Here is a 26,399-nt window from a genome sequence, read left to right as displayed (position 1 = left end):
TGGACAACAAAAAAAACTGTTGCGTTACAGACATCATCTCAGCTTGGGGCGTAAGATTCAAGTACATAGAATGCCACGCCGAATTCATACGATGGTAACGCGCCATTTTCGTCAATATAGAATTGACACCGCAGATGGACTTGCGCACGATGCGTTCGCGGTAATTGCCGATTTGGTTACCGTCACAGTTCGCACACTTGACGCGCGGCATGTCCTCCAGTAGCTCGACCGCCGCCGTACTTGTTTCCTGGCTTCCGTGGGCGTCTTGAGCATCGGTTATTGTAATGTCCAGTTTCTCCACAGCCAAAACATTTTCCTTCGACTTTCTTAGAAGGCGTTTGCGATGAGGTTATCAGCGCAACGTTTGGTAGCCCCGAAGGTCCTCTCTTCCATGGCCTTCTCCGCATATAAAAACATGCGTTTTGATCGCTCAATAGCCGCGAATATAATTGCTCCGGACTGCTCATCTTCGCGCCGAGCCGGTCCAGCTCGCGGACGATGACGTCATAATTGTAGAACAACTCCGATAAAGAGACAAACTTCTTCTCTTGGAGTGTCTGAAGTCGTCCGGTGCTTCCTTCATTAACTCGCGGATCAGAATATCCATGGCCTCTCGCACATGACGCTCCGATGATGTGATTAAGGACATCATTTCTAATGGCCATTACAATTTCGTCCAGAGCAGTCTCCTCCACCTTGGCGTCTAGCAAGTCAACGACACATGCCTCCTCCAATGAGGTGCGAGGCACAAGGCGCAGTGGTTCAATCGATGCTTGGCAAGCCGCCTAAATAGCCGGTACTTTCCCTAGGGACCATCGACGACCATGCAACGCCGTGTAAGGCAGTTGCCCGAGAGTACACCTCTCATTAGACATCAAAATCAAACCATCCACATTAACGACCCCCGGGTCTTTTGTGGTCTCTATTGCAAGTTTCTGCTCGAACCTAGGAGTCCGAAGGCTTGAATGGGGAGAGCACCCAAACCTCTTTTACTCCAAGGAACCTTCCACCCCAGTGTTTGAACTGACGACCTTTGGATTGTGAGTCCAACCGCCGCCAGCGATTCCACCGGAGTAGGCTTGGTTTGGTGTGTTGTTTGTACTTATGGCATGGAGACGACTCCTACACCTGGAATGACTTAACGGCCTAACAACCAAGGCCGGGACCGACATTTTACTTCCTCATCCGATGGAAGGTTGCAGCAGATGGGAATCGAACCCAGAATCATCCGCTTATAAAGCGGACAGCGTAACCATTCGGCCACGCACTGCCACTCATTAGACATATCGTAGTCTTTAAAACTTGATGGAAAGCTCTCACCAAGGAAAAGCAAATCTTCAAAAGACACAGCCAGGTGGTGTCCCGATCGTCAGCCCCAGCTTCTTGACAAGAAACAGGCCGATCGGATGAAGTGTAACTGTTCCTAGCACCGAATATCTCCACTCCAAACAAATATATCCGGATGTTTCGCTGGTGTTGAATCGAATTTCACATCCAGACTCTTTCACATTCTCTTGAAACAGCATCCTCCATATCTTCCACTTACTTTTCACTTACTTCCTGATTCTTGGCAGATTCGAAAGATTTATTGAATTTTCAACGAAATTCACTTCCAACGACAACAAGAATCAGAATTCCCTTAACACAAAAAAAAACCTTCTTAAATTAAACAATTTTCAACGGCTCATTACTTTTTGCAAAAAAATTGAATGGAAATGGAAAAATGGCGGAGTGAAAAAGTTTTCCAACCGTCAGCACCGGTTACTACGATCGACCTCAGCACTCATTACTTCGATTCATCCTAATTTTTGTAATTTTTTAATTTTTTTTCCCCGGGTGGGATTTAATCGGTTTTTTTTACTGAATCGTACGCCGCCTTGAAGTCAATAAACAAATGATGTGTTTGCAGGTTGTACTCCCGGAACTTGTCGTCGATTTGTCGCAGAGTGAACATCTGGTCCGTCGTTGACCGACCCGCACTGGTATTCGCCGACAAAAGTCTCTAACATCGGTCTCAGACTAGGAAGTGCCCTCTTCCACGGCTCAAGCAATACTGAGCAAGACCATGCGATGAGACTATTATTTATAATTTTTCGTGTAGGCAGCAACTCCCAAAAAGACCCCACAATAACAGAACTTCGTTTGTTATGGCAATTTCCTTAGGGTACTACGAAAAACTCGAGTCGTGGTTTGAATATGGCGCTACCTTTCCGTTTCACTCGAACTGATCGACCTTGATGTCGCGCATACAGCGGAAAACATCAAGCACGACGTTCTACAGCTCACCAAATAATGTATCAATATCATTGGGACCAATTTATACCGACACCGCAGACAACGGAGCAAACTTCCTGAAGGCCGTGGAGCTCTTGAGAAACGAGATTAAGCGCTTAGAGCAATGAAGAAACCAATCAGGCTGTGTCGCATGATCCCCTGGTGGCCTTCCTCATTTACGCAAGCAAAACGAGGTCTGGTAAGGGAAAACAGACAGTGCCGATGTAAACGAAACGTCCGACAAATAACAATTCAATCGTTTTTGAACTTTGAACACATGACTACCAAGCCGATAAAATGGACGCCTAACGGCTTGATTCCTCTCATAGTATGACTTCATGTTTTGTAGAAGCACATGGAGCGGCGACGCGCAAAGCTATTTTCTCTTGCGACGAACTGTAACTTCGGTGGATTACTTCGAGTGACGATGATCGAAAGGTGACCATTCAATATCTTTTGAAATTGAGAAATGCGTTGGGACATGATGGTGAAGAGGTCGGCTATATCGACCTAGTCAATTGCCGGAGTTCTGGCGTGATTCGAACCTTGGCCGTCTGCTTGAAAAGTAGATCGCTTAACATTACGGCTCAACATCCAGCCTTAATTTTTGAGAAGATATTCTGAGCAACTTTTTGTTTAAATTTCTGTTGAAGTAGCTTGAAATTCACGTCCGTGTTCGGGAAGCTAATTCTAACAGGTAAATTCTATACTTTGGTTTAAATTCTATACCACGATTTAAGGTTAAAAAATAAAAGTCTTGCCAAAATCTACTCACTCAAAGTTGGCGTAGTACTCCAGGAACTGCATAAACAGCTCCCCCAGCGACTGCGCGTTCTCGTTCTTGTACGGTTCCATCGTCTCCGTCAGGTCCAGGTTGCTAATGTCCGACATGCGCTGCAAGGTGGGACAATCCTTGAGATTCCCAAACGATTAAACCCACTACAACGCCACCCCACCCTCAACACTCACCACAAACTTGTCCGGGTACATCGCGTGCAGGCAGGGCAGAATCGGCGGGCTGACGCCGTACTGCAGAAAGTGGATCACCATCAGCACCAGCGAGTAGCTCGAGATGGTCATGTTCTTGGCGTCGTTGATGTTGTGGTGCTGGGCCCACAGCTTGACGACGAGCGTGAGCGGTCGCAGCCGCCAGTCCACTGTTTGAAATTGGGGTTGAAGTTAGTTTGTTTGAGAAGGGAATTGAGGGGGACTTACGTTGCGAGTAGCAGTACAGCAGGTGCGTGTTCCGGATGCCGACGCAGTTGTTGTAGTTGAGATCGACCACGATGCAGTTGGTGGAGTCGCGGAACCGCAGGATGGGCACCTTCGCCTGGATCACGCTAAACTCCTCGAAGTACGTGTTGATGTTCATGAAGTAGTTCTTCAGCTGCCCGAGCTGGAACAGCGCCTCGCCGCGCATGTCGAACGGGATCGTGTTGGCGCGACACACCAGGCACATGTCCACGTCGGAGTTGTCGGACGCGAACCCGGAGATGGTGCTGCCGACCAGGTACAGGCTGAACCGCGGGAAGGCCTTGCGGATGCACATAAACAGGTACCGCCACAGTTGAATCTTCTGGACGAACTTGTGCTGCGTCTGCTGCGTGGCGGCAAACTTGTCCCACACGGCACTGGACAGGGCGGCCCACTTGCTTCCGGCCGGGGCCAAGTCCTCGGGTGGGGCGAGCAGCTCCACCAGGTGTGACCGAGCCAGGAAGCGATCGGCGGGCGTGTGGTAGTTGGTGCCATCGATCGGATGGAGCAGTGGCAGGTTGTTGGACGGCGGTGGGACCGACGTTGACGGTGGTGGAGCCTGGGGCGCTGGAGGTATGGCGGTTGTTGTTGTTGTCGTTGCTGACGTCGGTACCGTTACGGGGCGGTGCGTACTCCACGCGGGTTGTTGACCCTTGCGGTTATGCGACGGTGGACTGGGCGGTTGCTGACTAGAGCTGTTGACGGCGGTGTTGGATCCTCCAAACGAGGACCGATTCGGTTTGTGGGCTTGTTCCGTGTACGGAGCAGGTGACGAGCGACCGGAAAATCTAGAATAAAGGTTTGGTTAGGTCAGACTCGATACACAAAAAAACCGGGCTCAATTCAACTTACCGTCTTCTCGGATGTCCGCTCTGCATCGAGTAGGCCTCGTTGGGCGGCACCGTGGACGCCGGCGCACTGCCGTATCCGCTGCTGCTGGTTGTGCTCACGATGCTGCAGTTGCTGTTGTTGGAGCTGGCCGACGCGGACGCCGGCGTGCCCCCGACCACGTTCTGCAGCGTCGAGTCCAGTGAGCTGTTGCTGCCGTAGGACAAATTCGGATGGGTTCGTTGCTGGTTCTGCTGCTGATGATGGTTGTGGTGCTGCTGGCCGGTAAACAGCTCGCTGAACATTGGCATAGACTGCGTGCCAACCAACGGTCGAGCTGGTCCGACGGGAGAATCCGGCGGATTTGGACTGGCACTTCCACTCACGGTCGTAAGGTTCTGGTGCGAGCCGTGGTAGCTTTGACTGCGTAGAAAAAAGTCCGCCACCTGTTGAGAGGTCGCCGACGCTGTCGGAGTGTTGACAGCCGAGGCGGAGGACGTTTGCATCGCAAAGTCCACGACCAGCGGCGGGAAAGTGGCAGTGGATGAAACACCGGAGGACGTCGACGAGGAAGATCGGTAAACCTGCCCTCCGTTGGCGTACTTTCTGTGGCGATAGGTGTGACTGTTGTAGCTGGAGGAATGTGACGAATCCGACTCGTAACCCTGGCCGGTAGCACCGTTCAGTTCAAGACTAAGATTTTGTGACGCTGCCGAGGAAATGGCCGAGGAGTCCGTCGACGGGATCGACACCACCGACGAGGAAGACGACGACGAACTGGGCACGGCACCGGACTTTTTCAGTGTCGCTGCTCCGTCCTCGATGCCACTGTCGGACTTTTCATCCTGCACCGAAGAGCCGCTGCTTCCGGCTATATTGCTACTCGTTGTTTTCACGACCTCGCTTGCCGTATCGATCGCCGGGCTCTCCGACTGTGGACTTGGCGTTGGCGATCGGCTCGTGCTCTCCTGACTACTGCTGGCAGCTCCCTGCCCTCGATCGTACCCTCGGATGTACACCAGATTCCGCATTTGGTCCTGGTGCTGCTGCTGGTGTGGATCATGGTGATGGCCGTTCGTGTGGTGGTGATGGTGGTTGCTGTTGTTGTTGTTGTAATAGTGATAACTCTTGCGGTAGCCTCCGTGGCTCATGTTGGGACCTTTGATGCCACCGACGCCACCAAACTTGCCACCCTGCATCATGTTGGACCGTTTGCCGTGCCAGCTGTTGTTGTTGTTGTTCCAGGTCTTTCTGCCTTGCATGTTTCCACTGAAAGAGAACGCCAAGTTAGCTTCATAACCCAAAACCAAAAAAGCACCCAACATACCCATTGGATTGGCCACCCCGGCCGCCTCCGTAGTTCCGGTTGTGCTGCTGGTAGTTGTTGTTCTGGTGGAAGCCTCCGTTACCGTACCCGGACGTTGGCTGCTGTTGCTGCTGCTGCTGTTGCGGCGGGTGATTGTGCTGGTGCTGATGCGCGTGATGGTTGTGCTGATGATTCTGCGAATAGCAATAGGCCATAGAATCTCCGGCTCCACCGTTTCCAACCGCGGCTGCCGCGCCATTTACCAAATAATCTACCCCCGGATAGCCGGCGGCGCCATTATACAACTGGCCAGCATCGCCCCCACCAGTGCCACCTGCCGGAACCATCATCTCCTCGTAATAGCCGGAGAAGTGCCTCTGCAGGTGATGTTGCTGCTGCTGCTGCTGCGAAGGTTGCTGTGGGTGCAGTTGTTGATTGAAATTGCTATAGTTAAAATGGGGATTGCCACGGAAGAGCGCCGCAGCTTGGGCGGCCGCGGTCGCCGTCGATTGCGGCGTCGTTCCACCACTCCCAGACATTCGCATGCCCACATAGTGCAAAAAGTCCAAACTGTACTGCGGAGATGTGGTGGTTGTGGATGGAATCGATTGCTGTTGCTGCTGCTGCTGCTGCGACTGCTGCTGATGGTTGTGAGCGACGGAGGAATGTGGATGATGAGGGATGTTGTGATGGGATTGCTGGGCCGGTGGAGGCGGTGCCGACATCGAGTTCCGCAGCTTGCCCTGCAGCACCGCAAACTGATCCAGCGGGTTCACATTCGGGAGCAGCACCTTGCCGGCGTTGGACGCCCGGCTGTTATGCTTCGAGCTACTACAACTTCCGGTCGAGGACACCACCGGAATCGACGATGATGATGACGGATGCAACAATGATGACCCGGACCCGACGGCGGACGCAGACAATGACGATGGTGGTGCGGTGAGGGATGACGGCGGCGGCGGTGGAGGAATCGCCAGAGATTGGCGGCCCCCGAAACCGTTGGCACCGCCGTTCAGCAGCTTGAGGAAAAGGGGAGAGGGAACACACGGATGTATGATTAGATTTCTGCGCGAGCGCCGGTACCGCTTCTCCAGTCTCCAACTGTCCATTACGGGGCCTGGCGCCGCTGGAACTGAGCCTGGTTGGGAAAAGCCGGGTTGCAATCTGGCATTTTAGGCCTACTCCGCACGAGAAGGTGGCAAACTGTCAGAAAAGGCTACGCGTAATCTAATCTTTGGTGGAGAGCCTACTTGGTTTGTGAATCTCAGGAAATATGTAGCTTCAATGTTTTTTCCTTGATTCAAAAGTTCTTAAATATTTCCTTCAATCTTAAATTTCTAAATTATAAAATCATTCAATTATTTAATGAAGTACATCCACTTTTGCTTTATTTTCACAATGAACATTTCTACCACTCAAATCCGGCGCCCCATTCTTCAATTCTTTAATTTTAACTTCACCTTTTAAATTCCTATGTTCTAAAGTTCCTAAATTCTAAAACTCAATTAACTTCTTGATTCAAAAAAAATTCGAAATTCCAAAACTCAAAATCTAAAAAACTAAATTTTAAAATTTTTAAACTTTTCAAATCTAAAAATCTAAAATTCCTACATTCTAAAAATCTAAAAATCTAAGAATCTAAAATTTAAAATTCTCAAATACTTAAATTCTTAAATTCTTACATTCTTAAATTCTTAAATTCTTAAATTCTTAAATTCTTAAATTCTTATATTCTTATATTCTTAAATTCTTAAATTCTTAAATTCTTATATTCTTAAATTCTTAAATTCTTAAATTTTTAAATTCTTAAATTTTTAAATTCTTAAATTCATAAATTCTTATATTCTTAAACTCTTAAATTCTAAAATTCTAAAATTCTAAAATTCTAAAATTCTAAAATTCTAAAATTCTAAAATTCTAAAATTCTAAAATTCTAAAATTCTAAAATTCTAAAATTCTAAAATTCTAAAATTCTAAAATTCTAAAATTCTAAAATTCTAAAATTCTAAAATTCTAAAATTCTAAAATTCTAAAATTCTAAAATTCTAAAATTCTAAAATTCTAAAATTCTAAAATTCTAAAATTCTAAAATTCTAAAATTCTAAAATTCTAAAATTCTAAAATTCTAAAATTCTAAAATTCTAAAATTCTAAAATTCTAAAATTCTTAAATTCTTAAATTCTTAAATTCTTAAATTCTTAAATTCTTAAATTCTTAAATTCTTAAATTCTTAAATTCTTAAATTCTTAAATTCTTAAATTCTTAAATTCTTAAATTCTTAAATTCTTAAATTCTTAAATTCTTAAATTCTTAAATTCTTAAATTCTTAAATTCTTAAATTCTTAAATTCTTAAATTCTTAAATTCTTAAATTCTTAAATTCTTAAATTCTTAAATTCTTAAATTCTTAAATTCTTAAATTCTTAAATTCTTAAATTCTTAAATTCTTAAATTCTTAAATTCTTAAATTCTTAAATTCTTAAATTCTTAAATTCTTAAATTCTTAAATTCTTAAATTCTTAAATTCTTAAATTCTTAAATTCTTAAATTCTTAAATTTTTAAATTCTTAAATTCTTAAATTCTTAAATTCTTAAATTCTTAAATTCTTAAATTCTTAAATTCTTAAATTCTTAAATTCTTAAATTCTTAAATTCTTAAATTCTTAAATTCTTAAATTCTTAAATTCTTAAATTCTTAAATTCTTAAATTCTTAAATTCTTAAATTCTTAAATTCTTAAATTCTTAAATTCTTAAATTCTTAAATTCTTAAATTCTTAAATTCTTAAATTCTTAAATTCTTAAATTCTTAAATTCTTAAATTCTTAAATTCTTAAATTCTTAAATTCTTAAATTCTTAAATTCTTAAATTCTTAAATTCTTAAATTCTTAAATTCTTGAATTCTTAAATTCTTAAATTCTTAAATTCTTAAATTCTTAAATTCTTAAATTCTTAAATTCTTAAATTCTTAACTTCTTTAATTCCTTAATTTTTAACGAACTATTACAATTAAGTTTTGAAATTTTTGAGTTTTTTTAATTTAGTTTTTACAAAAATTATAACTTGTTTGATTTTTATTATTATTTAATTATTTGAATTTTTGATATTCTGAATTTTTTTGAACTTTCAATTCTTTGAATTAAAAAGAAAATGGGTTTCACAATTTCAAAAGTTTTTAATTTTGGATTCCTGAGTATTTTTTTAATTTTTCGTGTTTCAAATGGGATTTTAAATTTTCAAAGTTTTTCTTTTATTTTAACTTTGAATTTCGAAATCTCACATTGTTTTTTTTGTTTCTCGTTTTAAAATACTTGATTTTTTCGATTATTTTTTTAAATTTCTAAATTCCTTTGTTTATTTTTGATTTTTTTAATGTTTGAAATTTGTGCCACAAAATGTTATGATAATTGTTAGGCTTTTTTATTTGGAATTTCGAGCAAACAATTAAAATTTAAATTCAATATAATTACAGTCCATACTCAATTATCCGAGGTTCAATTATCTTTTTTTTTTTTTGTTTTAACCCGAAACGAAACTATTGGCACTACGCCCCCCGGGGCATGGCCTTCCTCTAACGTGGGATTTCTGCTCCAGCGCCTCTGACGAGACAGGAGAAACCGGGACCGACGTTTTACTTTACCATCCGATAGAAGCTCAGTGGATAAGGCGGGAATCGAACCCGCGTCTCATAGCATCATCGGGATCGGCAGCCGAAGCCGCTACCCCTGCGCCACGTTAACCCTCTACTGCCCAATTGTTTTTCAAATTTTTTTTGAGCAACTTTTGTTCTACGAAAAACTTCACTTCTCTTGTTTTATGCTTTTCTTGTTTCATTTTTAGTATTTTCATTTGCCTTTATTTTGTTTAGTTTATGTTTGTTTTTGTTAGTTTTTGGCTTATTCTACCACCTAATATAATTACTCTTTGTCTATCTAATCTTTCATGTTTTTACAGTCACTTTTTCAATTTTTTGCATGTTTTTCACATTTTCTGCTATAGAATGGCACCATTATCATTTAAATTGTAAAAAAATGCGTAGAGGCATAGTCTGGGGCACTAGAAAAATTACCGCATACTTCTTTATACTTAAAACATAAGAAACATTAGTAAAAAACCCTGCCAAAGTTGACCCCTAAAAAAAATACATTTTTAAAAACATTGTCAAAGTCACATAAAACAAGTTCCATATATTTTCTAAAATTTTAAGAGTTCTTCTTTCCAATGCTTTTCAGAGATCAAAAGTTGGTTGAAAATGGATTTTTGACGATTTTTTTAAATCGAAGCCCATCTAAAGGCGGGGTGGGGTTGTAGAGGGTTAAACTTCATATTCGAGTTCTGCGACCCAATTTGAGTAAAATTTTAACATTTGCTTGCCTATTAAATATTGAAATGCATTTTTCAATATTTCGTCATCGCCATATTGCCGCCATCTTGGATTTAAATATTCTAAATCATTTTTGCGTAGTTTAGGGGTCATACCTAAGCTCGGCAATGAATAATTAGACAACGAAAATATTTTTTCTTCGTGATTCGATTATCCAAAGTGAAATTTTTCCGAGACCTTCGGATAATCGAGTGTCGACTGTATATCGAATACGAAATTTTTTATACGTTTTGTGCTATATCAGTAACAACAAATCGGACACGATATTTACTTTTCCATAATTTCGTAGCCGGCCTACGGATACTAGGATGGTTGAATACATTGATTTAAACACGCCACAAACAAACACAGAATGATGCAACAACCACCAAACTCCACTTCCCAAAACTCACCTTCCGTTCTTCCTTGATCGCCGTCGCCACTACTGCACCAGCCGTCTTCGAACCCGTTCCCGCCGTCTTCCCGTCTGCTTTGCCTACTGCGGCGGCTTCACATGCTGTCGACGATCCCACGGAACTCGGCGCAGCGTCCTTCTTGCAGGCTGTCACAGCTTGATGCTCCGTCGCGACCCCCACTTCGACCTTCTTCTGCTGCTCAACCTTCACGGTGGCGGCGACCGCCACCGGAACCGTCACCGCGGCCATCAGTTGCGACTGTTGCTTCTTTGCCTTAACACTACCACTAATACTATTACTGCTAGTAACGTTACTAATACTACTACTACTGCTAGTATTGCTGCTGCTGCTGCTGCTGCTAGTCGCCGTTCCGTTGACCACCGTTGACGACGACTTGTCCGTTTGAGTGGCGACCGGCGCTGCTGCCTTCGCTTCGTTGGAACTCGTCACCGGAGCAGGACGTTTCTCCTGGGGAGCCACTCCGCCGTCGCCACTGGTGACAATGTTGACGTTCCACGCCCGCAGGTTGTTGAAGATCGACTGCTGCTCCTGGCGCTTCCTGCTCGGGGACATGTTGCTGTGGCGGTGGTTCTTGCGGCGGCTTTGGACCGCCGTTGCGGGGTTCACCGCTGGAGCCACGGCGGTTTTGGTGGCGATTGGTGCGGCCTTCTTGCCAGCGACCAGCGGATTCTGCGGGACGTTCGGTTGCGGTTCAGCGCCACCTCCACCACCAGCTGCGCTGCTGAGGGTTCCATTCTGGGACGGAACAATGTTCTCCACGTTCTGACGATCCTTGGCCGTTGTTTTACCACAGGCCACGGGCAGCAGACTTCCCTTGCCACCGGTTTGACCGGTCGTCGGGTGTATCACAGCCGGTGGATGCATTTTCTTCGTAGACATTAAGCTTGTCTTATATTTTTGTGATTTTCCTCTTCTTCTTCTAACTTGCTCCTACGTGCAATTTACGGACATACGACGCTCCGAGCGGCGACCATTGACGATTCGCCAAGTCTTTTACTTAAACGGGGTAGGAAGATACGATGACGACGAGGGAGGGGGGATTGTGCCACTTGCGGCAAATAAATAAAGAATAAATAAATAAATATTCCCGTTTTAAAACAATAATTCTAACAGCATCCGGAGGGGAAGAACAAACGCGCTGTCTTTGTGTGTGTGTGTAAAAACGGCAGCTTTCGACTTTGGACTTTTAATATAAACCTCCCCTTAAACAGAGAAGAAGGGCTGGGCTGGTGGCCTAAGGAACACCGCGAATCACAATCAGGGATGAGATTTGGCCACAACACACAGGTCAGGCCAACAGCGATGGCATCGTACACGTTTGGATGCTGGGGATGCTGATGCTCGAACTTGTAGCTATCTTTGCTTGCTGGATGGGAACCACGCGCGGTGTGCTCAGTTACATCTTGGTAACCATTCCCGGCGAGGGAACTCGGCACGCACGGGCTTATCTGGGGAAGAATAGAGAAAAGAAACGTTATCATTACTTTTAGGGAGGAGTCGAAACCAAGAAAAACGTTACTTAATCCACCCTTAGGTGGTTGGCGCCTTCCTCACATTTAAAGGGTGCCATCCAAAATGCAAAAAGTGCATAAATAACTCTGAAGAGCTTATAACTTTTGATAGGGTTGTCAGATCTTCAATGTTTTGGACGCGTTGGAAAGATCTTTTGAATACCTATCCAACGATAGGTCGCATAAGAGATCCGGACAACGTTTTCATCAACATATCTGAGATCCGGCCTCCAAAAAGCGTATAAATAACACTTAAGTGCTTATAACAGGGTGGCCACCAGATTTCGATTTTCAATTTCCCGGTTTTTTCCCGGTTTTCTCCCGAGCCTAGAAGGAATTTTCCGAAATGTTTTTAAACCAAACTACAATGTTTTTTTAGGCTAACGTTAGTACCAACATACTTTTTGAACGCATACATTTGGTTCAAAGTTTGAATTCCTCAAGAAAGCTTTGAAATCTTGAAGCCGTTTTTATCTGTTTCTAATCCAAACATCTAATTTCCATAATGATTGGGATTTGGGATGCTCGTTAATTCGTTAGTTGCCCCGAAAAATCAGGGGGCAAAAAATATTTTTCAAAAAACATCAAAATTTCAATTGAAATTTAAGTGCAACCAGCTGAAATCAATATAAAATGCATTCCCTTGCATTTGGAATCATTTTTAAGCATGTTTGGGTTTATTTAATAATCTTTTATTTTTTTAATTTTACACCTTTAGTTTTTTTTTATGTTTGTTACCGTCAAATCTTACATTTTTTGAAGACAAAACAAATATACTAGTGTAAAATGTATTTAAACACTTTTTGCATTCAAATGCTGAGACTATGGATTTTCCCCCACTTGACCCCGGCCAGAACCGAGGGACAAAAACTTTGAAAAATATTAGCATCGGCCTTATTTTTAACATGATCTCAATTTTTGTGTTGATGTAGTAACCACCTAAAAGTGATTGCCTGTATTTCAAGTGACTTTTTTGTAGCAGAATTCTAAATATATTGTATTTTTAAAATATCTGAAAATTTGACATTAATTTTAAACGACATCTAAAAAAAACTTTGCAAAAAAATCATTGCAAGTTGTCCTTAATAATTTGTCTGGCTGAGAAGCTCAAATATTATCAAATAAAATAATATTTACAAACAGAAACTCCATGATAATATTATTTTTGAGTTAAAATATATTATAATTCAACGGTTCTCAACCTTTTCTAGGCAGGGTACCCTTTTTCGTGTTACTTAAGCTGCTGGTACCCCCTAGCGTTCATACATGAAATTTTTCGTTTGCATGAGATTTTTTTACATTCCAATTCACGAAGAAAGAAACCTAAATTTTGAAGTATTAAAAATGTCGTAAATCTTGTTTCTAGAGTTGTTTAAAAACATGTACTGGATAGGCCACACAACGTCCATGTACATTTCTTCAAATCAGTTTTCTTAATAAAGCTTCAAAATAAAATGATGTACCCTGTTTTTCTTTAAAACTATCTACTGAAAATGCCTTTAAATTTAGAGATATTCTTTTTGTAAATTAAATTTTCGTTGTCTTTTTCATTTCTACAAACATCCCCCATAATTTTTTTAAATTTTATTTTTATGTAAATTTGAATTTTGCAAATAGTATTTTTTTTTAAATTGTAGCTATTTTCAATTGAAAAATTATTCTATTAAATGGTTGAAAAAATTCTTTTCTGCTTTCTTTTTTGAACATTTTTGATCCATTCTTTTGTTGCTAAGATACAGGCCAAGCAAAATATTTTAAAATAGTGTATTTTGTGTGACAATTTGAAGGAAATATCTTGATCTTTAAATTTAGAGAGATATTTACTGTAATGTTGTTTTCGTACGATGAGATCCATAATTTCAACTTACAAAAAATCCTATTTTTTATTTTATGCAAAACTAATATTTTAGCAAAGAAAGGTCGAATTGAAAATATCCAAATCTTGAAACATAAGATTATTTTTACCAACATGGTAGTAAATGGTAGTTGGCACAATATACAAATTTGAATCAAATATTTGTAGAAAAAAAAAACAAATAAACTCAAAAACGGTGCACTTTACTTCAAATTCATAAAATTTCTAAACGAATGCAAATTATAGATTTATCATTCAAATATTTTTTAAAGATTTTCTGATTGGTCAAAAACAATTCGCCCGTAATTCATTGCACCTTAAGCATGGTTGTTATTTTTTTTGTTTCAAAGCAATTTGTTTTTTTTTCTCTCAAATATTTTGTTTGGGACAAATGTCCGCCATTGCGGGGTTTGTCCTTCGGAACCCCTGAGACCGCTTGTGGTACCCCCAGGGGTACATGTACCCCAGGTTGAGAATCACTAGAGGAAACATTTTGCTTTATTAAAAAAAAATCGCCATGTAAAAATATAATAGGATACAACAGAAAAAAAAAAACCATAACCAAGGAGCATGAGTCTATTACACAAATTCAAACATAGTTTTCGCGAACTCTTCATTTAGAATAACAGGAATAATATTCTAATTGAGAAAAGAACATATTGAATAAATTAAAGAGGCTTTTGTCAAATTTTAACTAAACTCAAAGTATTTTCCCGGTTTGCCAGTCAAATTCCCGAGTTTTTCCCGGTTTTCTCCCGGTGGATAAAAATCCCGGTTTTTCCCGGTTTTCCCGGTTTTTTCCCGAGGTGGCCACCCTGGCTTATAACTTTTGATAGATTTTTCAGATCTTCAATGTCTTGGACGCGTTGGAAAGGTCTTTTAAATACCTTTCTGAAAACGTATAGCATGATGGGTTTTCTTACAAAAACCACCCTTTTTACAATCTTCCGGACTATTGTTAAAATCGTTTTTTTAGCATAACTTTTTAAGTACTTAACTTAACTGCATAATTTTCAATAGCGACTTATGGGACCCTAAGACGGATCGAATGACGCTAAAACGGACAAAATCGATTCAGCCAATGTCGAGATAATCGAGTGACAATTTTTTGATCAACATCCCACCACACACACAGACATTTGCTCAGAATTTGATTCTGAGTCGACAGGTATACATGAAGGTGGGTCTAGGAGGTCTAATTGAGAAGTTTATTTTTCGAGTGATTTTATAGCCTTTCCTCAGTAACGTGAGGAAGGCAAAACAGTAAAGTTAAGGTTTATCAAACAATCAATCCACGTGGCCAAACTTAACTCCAAATTCCCAAAATTACATATGGGAAGGCCTTGCATCGAGCAATAGATTAATACAGCATTTTTTCTTTCCTATCTTGTATAAGGTTTTCTCTTTTTCTGTAATTATTTATGAAATTGTGCATAGTGTTTTCTTTAAGATCCAATTTTCCAGCCATTGCATATTTATTTCAGGTTTTTGGCTAAAAAGCTACAACGATGCACTGATTTAATTGTCTTGTATCTTTTTTAACTGAATTCAATCAAAAATATCGAGGGTAAAATATCAAAACATGCCTAAACCACTGTCCCAATTCGCCCCAAACCTCCCATTTGGCCAGGGTCCCACGTCACTCATTAAAAACAACATCAAATCTGTTTCTTCTATGGTTAGGGCATCTCCACGGCAGAGATCTAATTGCGTGGCAAACCTATCGGTTGGATCCCCAGTTTTAGCTTTGCTCCGTAGCTAATACACGTTTTCGCACCGCTGGGAGCTAATTTGGCTACCGTTTCAAGCCCACCGCGGGGATCTAATTTATTCATTTTCAAATTCTAGCCGTTTTGTTGATCGAAAACAATAAAACTACATTCTAGCATGATAGAACATGCTTCCAATTGCATTATATGTCCTAATTGTTTGCTTACATCAATAAAATATCATTTTCAAAATTTTAAAAAAGGTTCATCCGATTTGCTCCCGACATGTTTGCACCCCAACTTTCGCACCGCGGGTAGCAAAGCTAAAGCTAAATAAGCCTTCGAGTTCATTCAGCGAAGAAAAAGTTCATCGGGGATCCGTCGAGTAGCCAAGATAGGTGCTCGAGAAGTCCCCGAGCTGCCGGTGGCTAATTTTTTCAGCGATTTTTTGAATTATTTGTATTTGTTTTGGTTGAAGATGCATTTATTTTGAATATCAAATTTGAATGAATATTAAAGAAACCAGTGATTTAGTTCAAAACGATTTTATTAAATTGAAAAATTGTGGAATTTATATTTTTTTGTATTTTTTAAATAAAAAAAAATCAACCACATATATTAATATAAGCAAATCATCACCGAAAATTTGAACATGAATGTTCAAAATTTAAAAATAACTAAACTGATTTGACCATTTTTAAATTATGTATTAAATTCAAATATATATCAAGCGAAACAATGTAAATGGACCAATGTGAGTTTGTAAACAGAGGGTGTATTTTGCTCACGTCAGTGAGGAGTAAGAAAAAATACGAATACGTTTATTTTTATTATTTATTTTTTTCATTTCATTTAAAAATACTTTGAATGGTTGTACCGTAAAGGCTGATACGCAGATCCGAAGGAACGCAAAACTCCATATAAAAAAAAAACGCACAAGAAACGGTCAGGGAAAGGGTCACGAAAAGTTTTTTCATAAGCGGTACGCAGCATAAACCAAACGTGGCATTTGACGTTTCTTCGCGCGGTGCTTGTTTGCAATATGTTCTGATGAAAAAGAAGAATTGGAATTTTCTTTTTTAATAATCTTGTAATCGATATAATAATATTTAAAATCCCCGCCAAATCTCAAATTGCAAAATTTTGAAATTAAAAGGACAGATATAGTTTTTTGGTCGAAATGGAGTAAAAAAGGAAGTTATCTTTATAGCTGTCGGCCACTATTGCTAGTACCAATCAGCAACCTCTGGATTGTAAGTCCAGTGCGCTGTCCAATTGATCCACACGGACGGGATAGAAATTAAGTTAAATTTACGAAAAACCCGAAATTTTAAAATTCAAAAATACAATTTTTATCAAAAATAAAAAAAATTCTTAATCAGGAATTTGAAAATTTAAGAAATTGAGAATTTAAGAATTTAAGAATTTAAGAATTTAAAAATTTAAGAATTTAAGAACTTAAGAATTTAAGAATTTAAGAATTTAAGAATTTAAGAATTTAAGAATTAAAGAATTAAAGAATTTAAGAATTTAAGATCAGAATTGGGTACTTAAGCCCTATGTAAATTTTTCTGTACAACGGTTAAAAAAGCACGGTTAAAACCATTTCTGATTACTTTTTTTCATATTAATGCATTTTTTTTTGACATGACAACATTTTTTCGATGGTCCCCTTGGAACGAGCTGTCAAGTAGGAGCTTTTCTGTCAAGATGGACCGCGAGGTTAATTTTTCGAAATTGATTAAAAAATCCATTTTAAATTCTTTGTGGTCGTACTCAGAAAAATAAGCTTTATCACTGTAAACAATAATATCAGCAATCTAAGCTTCATTTTAGGACCCAATTGTGCTCGGCTTGCGTGTTTTCAAATCCGTATTGGCTTATTTAAAATGTTTTGCTTGAATTTTGCTTTTTACTCAATACAAATGACTTGTCTCTTGCATGTCCGGCAGTAGATCGACAATGCGTTGATCAAAATTAATCAAACTTAGCCCCAATCTAACCTAAAAAACAAAACTGCTCACCCCAGATTATAAAAAGTTATTTTTCATGCGTAAACTTGCAGCACGGGAGGGAAAATATCTCCAAGCTCGAAGAATTTAAATCGAGAAATCAATCATCACTCCTAATGTAAACATTTACTGACGTGAGCAGGATAAACTCTTTGTTTACAAACTCACATTGGCCCAATTACATTGTTTTGCTTGAAAAAAAAGCTCTCGCACAAGTACCGCGGTGGGCTTGACGCGGGTGCCAAATTAGCTTTGCAACGCAATTAGGTCCCTGCGGTGGAGATGCCCTTACACTTGTGCTCATAATTGGAGCCTTACATTTCAAAAGGGCACATAAGCTCTGTTTTCTCGAACTCCCAATTTCGAGAAAAAGGGGGAATTTGTACGAAAACACCTTCTTTTTCTCTAGGTTGCTCCATGTAAGGTGGAGAGGGATACACTACTTGTTCTTAATTCGCAATTAGCAATTTTCAGTGTAAGAACGGGCCTTGACCGATCTTATGCACTAGGTTCCCGACGAACACGCACTGCCCTTACACCTACATCTCACCCTTGCTCTGAGTCAGTACGAGCAGCACGCTAGAACACGCCTTGAGTGTTCGTGCCAGGCATGCACACCTTCTTTTCCGGTTACGCATTTTAACTCGGCCGGGGGTGGTACATTACGTAGGGTTTGATGTAAGTATAAGCGCCTAACCATTTAAAGTGTGCCTATCAACTTTCATTAAAGCAAAACTGTTATTTTTGAATTCAAAAACTAATTGTTATTTACTGTGTATTGTTTCCTCCTGAAATCTTCCTTATTGTTGAGTCGTGTTTAGCTGTTGCTATTTCTTTTGTCGCGGTGTTTTGTTACAATATTTTGGTCCTAAGCATTTTAGAAAAGTTTTTTAAAAGTACAATACAGTTAATCCTTTAATCATTCCATAAATTGAGTAAGGGCTCGAACTTCACTTGCTTAAGAAAAAGGTGAAATTTCAAAACAATGGACAGTGAAGGAAATATACTATGTAAAGAATCAATAGTAAAAGAAAAATATTAGAAATTAGAAATTATTCAAATAGATAAATAAAGAAAAGGCACATGATAAACAAAATTGACATCGCTACCAAATTAAGGGAAAACAGACAGTTTGTTACAGCAGCATCAATTGGTAAAATAGAGTGAAAAAGCGTTGAGAAATAAGAGAATCAAATAAGTAAAATCGAAATCAAATGGAGGACAGTAAACAGAAGCCGTTTTAGAAAATCAGTGAAACGAAATAAACAGAAGATAGCTGTTAGGTGAAATGGAAAGAAAAGAAACTCCGTTCTGCGACGCTCAACTACATCCACAGCAGTTGACTCAACATACTGGGAATCAAAACAATACCGTCTACAATCACAAATTACTTCCCTTTCCCACATTGACGCGCCCCTTTCCGCGTACTCTATACGGGGTTGGGGTAGATATCGAAACGCCCTTTCCCATCTTGGGACGTGCTATTCAAGTTTCTAAAATTCTTTGTCAGGATGATTTTTCTTTGAAGCATTAACACTGCACATTTTCCAACTAATATTTAGAAGCCATTATCATTACATTAGAAACTTTTCTGCCAAATATCTTCAAACATCGCATTACACTCGAAGGGTGCATCCATGCATTGAACCACTTCCCCAAGCTCTTCTCGCACTTATTTTTTTCTTCCTTTCAATCTTGTGGCGCTCGCTGCTGGTGCAGAAAATTATGCCAAGGTCACCGTCGAGAACTTTTGTAGCAAGCAGGCAGGCTACTGAGACAGCGACAAATCCGCAAAATGAGCCCCCACCCACCTGAGGGGGTGGTGTTTCCTGATTTGCCTCTCCTCCCCATTCGCAGTAGGCCCTTATCACCAAGCCAACCCCGTAGCTTTTTCCTCTTGTGGTCAAAGGACGGAAACTACTAGATTTGAAAAAAAAATCGGGTGGAGCAAAAAAAATCGAATCTCACATCGAGACCTGTTAATTGGCCATGTTCGGCCATGGGACCGGATTGACGAAGGGGGCGAAAAAAGTGTGTGTTCACAACTTTTAGAGTGCAAGAAAGGAAAACTATTACACAATACGTGATAATAAGGGCGAGACACGGACCGTAGTCAAATTGGCGTTTCTTTTTTTTCGGGTCTCGACAATGGCCATTTAATCGGACCCCCAAACACAGCCAACAATGTCCTTTTAAAGGCACAATACGGTGCACACACAGACACAAACACACGGACCACGACCACCACCAACACCACCAGAATCCGCGGAGGGAAAATGTCTTCCGTTCTCGCGTTTTTTCCTACATTTTTTTTTCTTTTCAAACTTTTTTCACACAAGCTTACCTCTTTTTTTCGGGGCTTTTCAACTTGCTTTTCTCTACAGAATTTGCACAACTTCCATCGCCTTCCAGTCCAAGTCACGCGCTCGTACCAACAAAACAGAGTAGGCCGGAACACGGCACAGCCAGAATCCTCCCGTTCGAAATCGGCCGAAAAATCCTCCTCGCGCAAACCAAAAATTTGCTTCTTTTTCTCCACTCTGGCTCGAACACTGAGCTGCTGCTGCAATCTCCTCGTCGCGGCGGCTTGACAGACTGTGCTCGCTCTCTCGCTGCTGCTGCTGCTGCTCTCTCTCAGAACAGCACGCGCTCCCACCGGGCCTCTCGCTCACGCAACGTTCTGTTGTTTTCGTCGTCGTTGTCTCTCGCTCTTTCTTGCGAAGAAGGTTCTTTCGGCGGCGACGCCGCTGTCAAACGAATGCTGCCAGTGCTGCCAGATGCTGGAAAAAAGAGATTTCAAGCAAAACAATGTAATTGGGCCAATTTGAGTATGTAATACGATGTAAACGATGTGTTTAGTATTGGGTACTAAAACTCTTTATACATTTTTATGTACAACGGTTAAAAACACGATTAAAACCCATTTCTGATCCCTTTTTTTCATTTTAATGCAAATTTTTTTTTTTTGCAGGACAACATTTTTTCGATGGATCAACTATGGTCCCCTTGGAACGAGCTTTTAAGTAGGAGCTTTTCTGTCAAGAAGGTCCGCGAGGTTAATTTTTCAAAATTGATTTAAAAATCCATTTTAAACTCTTTGTGGTCGTACAAAGGGTCATTGTACTCAGAAAAATAAGCTTTATCGCTGTAAACAATAATATCAGCAATCACAATCAGCAATATCACATTACTTCCTTTCTAACTAAAGTTTTGACCATAAAATAGCTTTTTTGGTATGTTTCGAAGTAATAAGAATTGTAAAGAAATTATTTTTCATTATGTTGTAATATGACTCTTAAGAGGCAGTTTTTGTTATTTTGCTCGGTTTGTTCAAGAGGTCGTATCGAGGTGCGACTTAGATTAAACATTCAGCGTTTGTTTGTCTATAGATGAGATGAACTCATGCCAAATAGAGTAGAGGGATCTACAAAGGGAAGCTGGATAAAACGGGCATTGTAGTTCGAGGTTTGAGGTTTAAGAATTTAAGAATTTATGAATTCAAGAATTAAAGAATGTAGAAATTTATGAATTTCAGAAGTGAGGAATTTCAGAATTTTATAACTTTATAAAACTTAAAGAATTTGAGAATTGAATAATTTAAGTATTTATTAGTATATGAATTTGAGAATTGTTTAATTGAAGAGTTTAAGAATTTAAGAATTTAAGAATACACTCAACCCCCGGTTGTTGGTCACTTTTTCGTTTGACACTTTTTTAGTTTGTACCCCGTTGGTTGGTCAAAGTCAAACTAAAAAGTGACGAACTGTCACTTTTTACACGGCGCTCACGCACACTATTAAAACAAACGTTTGGTAGTGTGTGTGAACTCCGTGTAAAAGGTGTGTCAAACTAAAACGTGACCTCGTTCGTTTGACAACAGTTGGTGTCAAACCATCGGGGTTTGAGTGTATAAGAATTTTAAGCATTTAAGAATTTGAAGAATTGAAAGAATTTAAAAACAAAAAAAAAATAAAAGATCAAAGAATTTAAGAATTTTAGACTTTTTTTATAAGATCCTATAAATAAACGTAAACATTGAGTGTATTCCGCTTATTCCAATAGAGCTTTATGACGTTTTGCGTACAAACACTAGCACACCATTTGATTTTGCTGGCCGGACAAAATTTAACCTCAATCTTTTTCGTGTACATACACGCAATACATGCGCACGTAGATTGCTCTATGGACATTGACATAATATGTGAAAGCCATGTAATCAATGTTTATATTAAATTTAGTTTAGAGGACATAATAAAAGAATTCTTCCCCAAGATTTCAAAACTATAAGTATTTTTAAGATTTTTTAAAGAATTTATGAATTTAATTTGCAAAAGCTATGGGAAAAAGTCAAACCAAACTCGGATGTTTATGGCACATTTTGAAGTGCTTAAAAAGACCTTTCGAATGCAATTAAGAGAATTGAAATTGATCAAGTTTCATAGGCCCCCAAAACCATAGCTAAAAACTCGATTCGCCACCTACATTCAAAGTAGGAAAACTTTGGTGCAAGGATACGTTTACGTTTATGCGCGATAAGTGCAAAGGGGAGTGAAAATTATTTTAATATTTTTAAAGTGAAAATTGATTTTTTGAAATAAAATAAAATTAACAGGAAGTAAGAAATAAAAAGTTCTTTCGATTGACTTTTTGATTTTTTTGCTAAGTTGCCTTTTTCATTGAAAATTCTGAGATCCGGATTGAAAACGCGAAAATGAGGTTAGATTGCAAATTTTGAAAATCATTCCAATCAACATTTTTCAAGCAGAGCGTTGCTTTTATGGTAGACGTGACTTTAAAAATATTTATAAACATTAATAATCTACATTCTCAATTGATTAATTAGGTTTTGGTTGATTAAAACTTTTCCTTCTTTTGAATCAGATAATAAACAGGTTAAATCGGACATCGTTTCGTTTTCCGTTTTACGGAGCAACCCAGTCACGAAATATTCTAGCAGAGCTGGTTCTGTCATAATCTTGCTAGAACGGTGGAACATTTCTGCGAAAAAGCTTTAAGAATATCCAGCTCTCTAAGAATTCTGCTAGAATCCTGCTAGAACGTCGAGACTGGGAAGGTGGGGGACGCGGCCTCAAGTCAGTCCAAGTCCGGTTTCTTGTGGAAAAAAGGGTAGTGGCCGAACTAGTATTGCATACAAAATGAACACCACCGGAAGATATAGGGGATCGGGAGGGGGAAGGTGAAAGAAAATTAGTGTAGGTGTGAGTAGTAAGAACTTGGATGACTTGAGCAGTTACGGTAATCTAAGTGTAACACTGAATAAAGGAAATCTGAAATTATGATCCAAAGTAAAAAGGCCCGGAGAAATTAAATTATGAGTTAATTAAATAAGAAAATGTAACTAATCGTAGATTTATACAAAGGAAACCTATTATGTATTTCAAATTTAAAAGAAATTTAAAAAATACTGGAAAACAAAAGATGAAAACTAACTTGTCTAGGGAATATAAATCTTGAGGACTTTTTTCTGGGCCCCGTCCTGTCGCGTCCGTCAGTAGTCTTGTCGTACATTACAACCAGAAGCAGATCTGCCAATGAAACAGTACACTCCGATCAGTTCAACTGATCATTTAAGTCCAATTATTCATCTACGGAAAACTAACTAACTTGAATCAACAACCTAAACTAAACTGTCTTAAAGTAACTTGAATCTCAAATCCTCGAAATTTTAATTGCAAAGCCAAACATTCCTTTACCTTGTTTTTAAACCTGACTTGCCGCTTCCAAAACCAATAAACATAAATGAACAGTTCATACTTTACAAGTTGAATACTCTTCGTTTCGTGCCTTCCATTTCATTAGGGCACAGAAGCTCTGCAAACAAAAGTGTATCCCTATCATACCTAATATAAACTGTCAATTGAGTGAAAGAGATGAACTCCTGTTCACAAAACCCTTGTGTCCATTTGAAATGTTAGGCTCCATTTGATCGTCAAAACTCCAGTAAATCCTCGATTCGCAACAATGGTCGATACAACCATAATCCGAAAAACGTTAGTTCAACAGATTAACGAATTTTGTCCGATATCATTTCATTATTGATTGATCGAGACTCTATGGATGTTTTGACAATTCCGAATGGTTAGTATATCACTTAAATTGTAATCAGAGATTCTGATAGCATCACTTAACTCGTTTACACAGAACTGTTGGTCTGAAATTATTAAACAATCTAAAGTTACAAAAAAACTAGCTATTCTGAGTGCCTTGCAAAAAAACTTATTTATTAAAATACGAGATCCTAACGTAACACCCACATTAAGATAAGAAAAAATCACGCTTCTGTTTTTGTGATTAATTAAATTATTTAATATGATCCCACAATGCCTAGAAGAGACCTCTTTGTTGTGCGTAAGCGTTGCTTTGCTTTATGAATTTCTACCTCAGCTAACGAGTGTATGTTCCTACCAGATTTTACAAACAAGAATATTGAGATGCAAATAAAAAAATCAATAGGTATCTTGCAATTTTACATAGTATAAAAGTTGTGATTTCTATCAACACAAGTATATAAATATAAAATAAATGTGTGATATATATCAACATCGGAAACCATCTTTGCAAATAGCCCTGAAACGACGGCAACGTGTGGCTCCATCTCCAGGGAATAAACAGGTTAAATCGGACATCATAAGAATATTTTCGTTTATAACAATGAAGCTACTTTTTTCTTACCTGAAAATTGTATAATTTGCTACTAATGTCGATTTTATGATGAAATAAAACAATTTCAAATTTCAAACAAATTTACTCGCTGTTGGTTATAATGAAAACATCTCCCCAAGTTTCAGCGCCCTCTAGCGGGGAGTAATTTTGACGTTTGATTGCCTATAAAAATGCGAACAATTTTAAATTTTAAATGTTTTTTTAGCTCAGACTACAATACCCGTTTTATCCCATTTCCCTTTGTAGTAGAAGGCTCATATTTATCATAAGTTCACCTCATGTTTTCAAATTTTCAACCCATTTTTTACAGATTTTCTGATCTTTGCAACAAGTGCATTTTACACCTGCCCAGTTGTTTTGCAATCATTGCCCAGTTGTTTTGCAATCATTGCAAGCAATCAATAGTTTTTAAAATATCCAATTATTGAAGAGATTTTTTTTTCGCCGAAAAAAAAACTTTTTGTGGTGATGTACATTGGAATTCCACAAAAGTTGAAAATATTTTTGATCGATCCCAGACATGCTAAATATGATTTAAAACGCAGAAAAATGCATTTCTAATTGTTTTTAGATGGTAAGACTTCAAAAGCAAAATCAAATCAAATTATTCGCTCTACAGCATTGCCTTGGCGTTCTTGATTGCGTTATTCCTACTCGAAACTAGGTGTCCGAAGGGTTGATTGTTGAGGCAATTGCTAACCTCTTTTTACACCTAAGCTTCCATCCACCCCGGGATTTGAACTGAAGACCTTTTTCTCCAATGTTTGCATGGAGAATTAGGGATGTTCGACGCTGTTACATACAAGCAAAAAAAACATGCTATAAGAGGGAGTACCGAACAGCACTCATTCTCCATACAAACTTTGGAAAAGTCCATTCGGCCCTATCTAAATATTTTTGAAAAATTTATAGGGCACGTGTTTCTGGTGACCCTAAACTTCATGCTTTCCCTCAAGTTGAGCCTGCGCAGAAATTTTGTTGGTCGGTGTAATTTTAGCCAATTATTTGAAGAACACATACAGTGATGGTTATTTTTAGACAGAAATAAAACCAAAAATAAACAGTTATTTGTAACTTTTTGTTGCTCAACAAAGCCTATTTTGCTAGCAAATTCTCTGCATTTTGAAAAAAAAAAACTTTTAATGTGTTTTGTTTATAATTGTTTCAATTTGGTCCTGAATAAAATTAAAATTTGTGATATTAAATATTGTTTAAAAAGTTGAAACTTTTTTGTCTGAGTATTGTACTCACCCTTATCTAGCCCTTAGTACGACCGCAAAGGATTTAAAATGGATTTTTAAATCAATTTTTTAAAAAATAGCATCGTGACCTATCTTCACAGAAAAGCTTCTACTTGACAGCTCGTTCTAAGGGACCACAGTTGATCCATCGGAAAAAAATGTCTTGTCAATTTATTATTATTATTATTTTTCAATAAAATGAAAAAAATGATCAGAAATGGTTTTAAACCATGTTTTTTTTACCGTTGTACATAATAATAAAAATTACAAAGGGCTTTAAGATCCTAAAAACTTACCGTTAATCAAATTGCGATAATCGCTCAAATCTGCAACACTTCCAGCACTTTCGCGCGACGCTTCGTTTGTCACTTTTATCACTCTGCTTTCTCACTCACTCAATCCCTCTTCCTTTCCCTCTCACTCTCTCCCTCAGCACTAGCACTGCTTCTTCCACTCCCCGCTCTTCTTCCTTTCCTGATAATGCAGTCAGCGGCGGCAAGATTTTTCTTCACGAAAAATACGCTTTCCTAGCAAAGTTTTCCACAGGCAACACTTTCACTTCGGTCTGAACCGATCACGCGTGGCGATTGGCACCTTTAGTCCGTTTCACTAGCACAAAAAACCACCTTTTTCCGCGCTAACCGTGCCGGACCCGAAGTTTCGCGATTTTCTTTATGTGAAAAACTGCACATAAGAGCGAGCGAGACGGGACGAAGTGCAGTGACATCAAGATGGGAGAGAGCTGTCACGAAGAGCGACATTTGAAAAGGGCCTGTGAGGATGAGAGCGAAAAGGGGGAAAAGAATTCATATACACGTTTGTGTAAAATTACTCAATTTAAAACGAGATTTAAAATTAGTTGAAAAATATTGGTTGGTTTTTGCAGCTTGAAACAAAAAAATAATAATGAAGACAGTAAAAAGACTC

The 26,399-nt window shown here is 39.1% G+C and overlaps 1 protein-coding gene across 3 annotated transcripts in view; it reads right to left on the bottom strand.

Moving 5' to 3' along the window:
* LOC6039471 (poly(A) RNA polymerase gld-2 homolog B) overlaps window positions 1–26,172 on the bottom strand; it is a 30,221-nt gene extending 4,049 nt beyond the window's left edge. The window contains exons 1-9 of one of the 3 annotated variants that reach the window (XM_038266421.1): window positions 25,769–26,172; window positions 19,892–20,317; window positions 10,437–11,908; window positions 5,926–6,681; window positions 5,684–5,856; window positions 4,381–5,625; window positions 3,490–4,316; window positions 3,244–3,431; window positions 3,050–3,186 (exon numbers count right to left, since the gene is read on the bottom strand). In XM_038266421.1, the coding sequence (XP_038122349.1) occupies window positions 3,050–3,186; window positions 3,244–3,431; window positions 3,490–4,316; window positions 4,381–5,625; window positions 5,684–5,856; window positions 5,926–6,681; window positions 10,437–11,339 (4,229 nt within the window). In that variant the 5' untranslated portion in view covers window positions 11,340–11,908; window positions 19,892–20,317; window positions 25,769–26,172. Of the gene's footprint in view, window positions 1–3,049; window positions 3,187–3,243; window positions 3,432–3,489; window positions 4,317–4,380; window positions 5,626–5,683; window positions 6,682–10,436; window positions 11,909–19,891; window positions 20,318–25,768 lie in introns of all 3 variants that reach the window. The other 2 variants (XM_038266419.1, XM_038266420.1) reach the window with 2 other exon arrangements.
* Between the last annotated feature and the right edge of the window lie 227 nt (window positions 26,173–26,399).

Source organism: Culex quinquefasciatus, chromosome 3, assembly GCF_015732765.1.
Source record: "Culex quinquefasciatus strain JHB chromosome 3, VPISU_Cqui_1.0_pri_paternal, whole genome shotgun sequence".
NCBI classification, from domain to species: Eukaryota; Metazoa; Arthropoda; class Insecta; order Diptera; family Culicidae; genus Culex; species Culex quinquefasciatus.
This window is presented reverse-complemented; position numbering and strand designations above follow the sequence as displayed.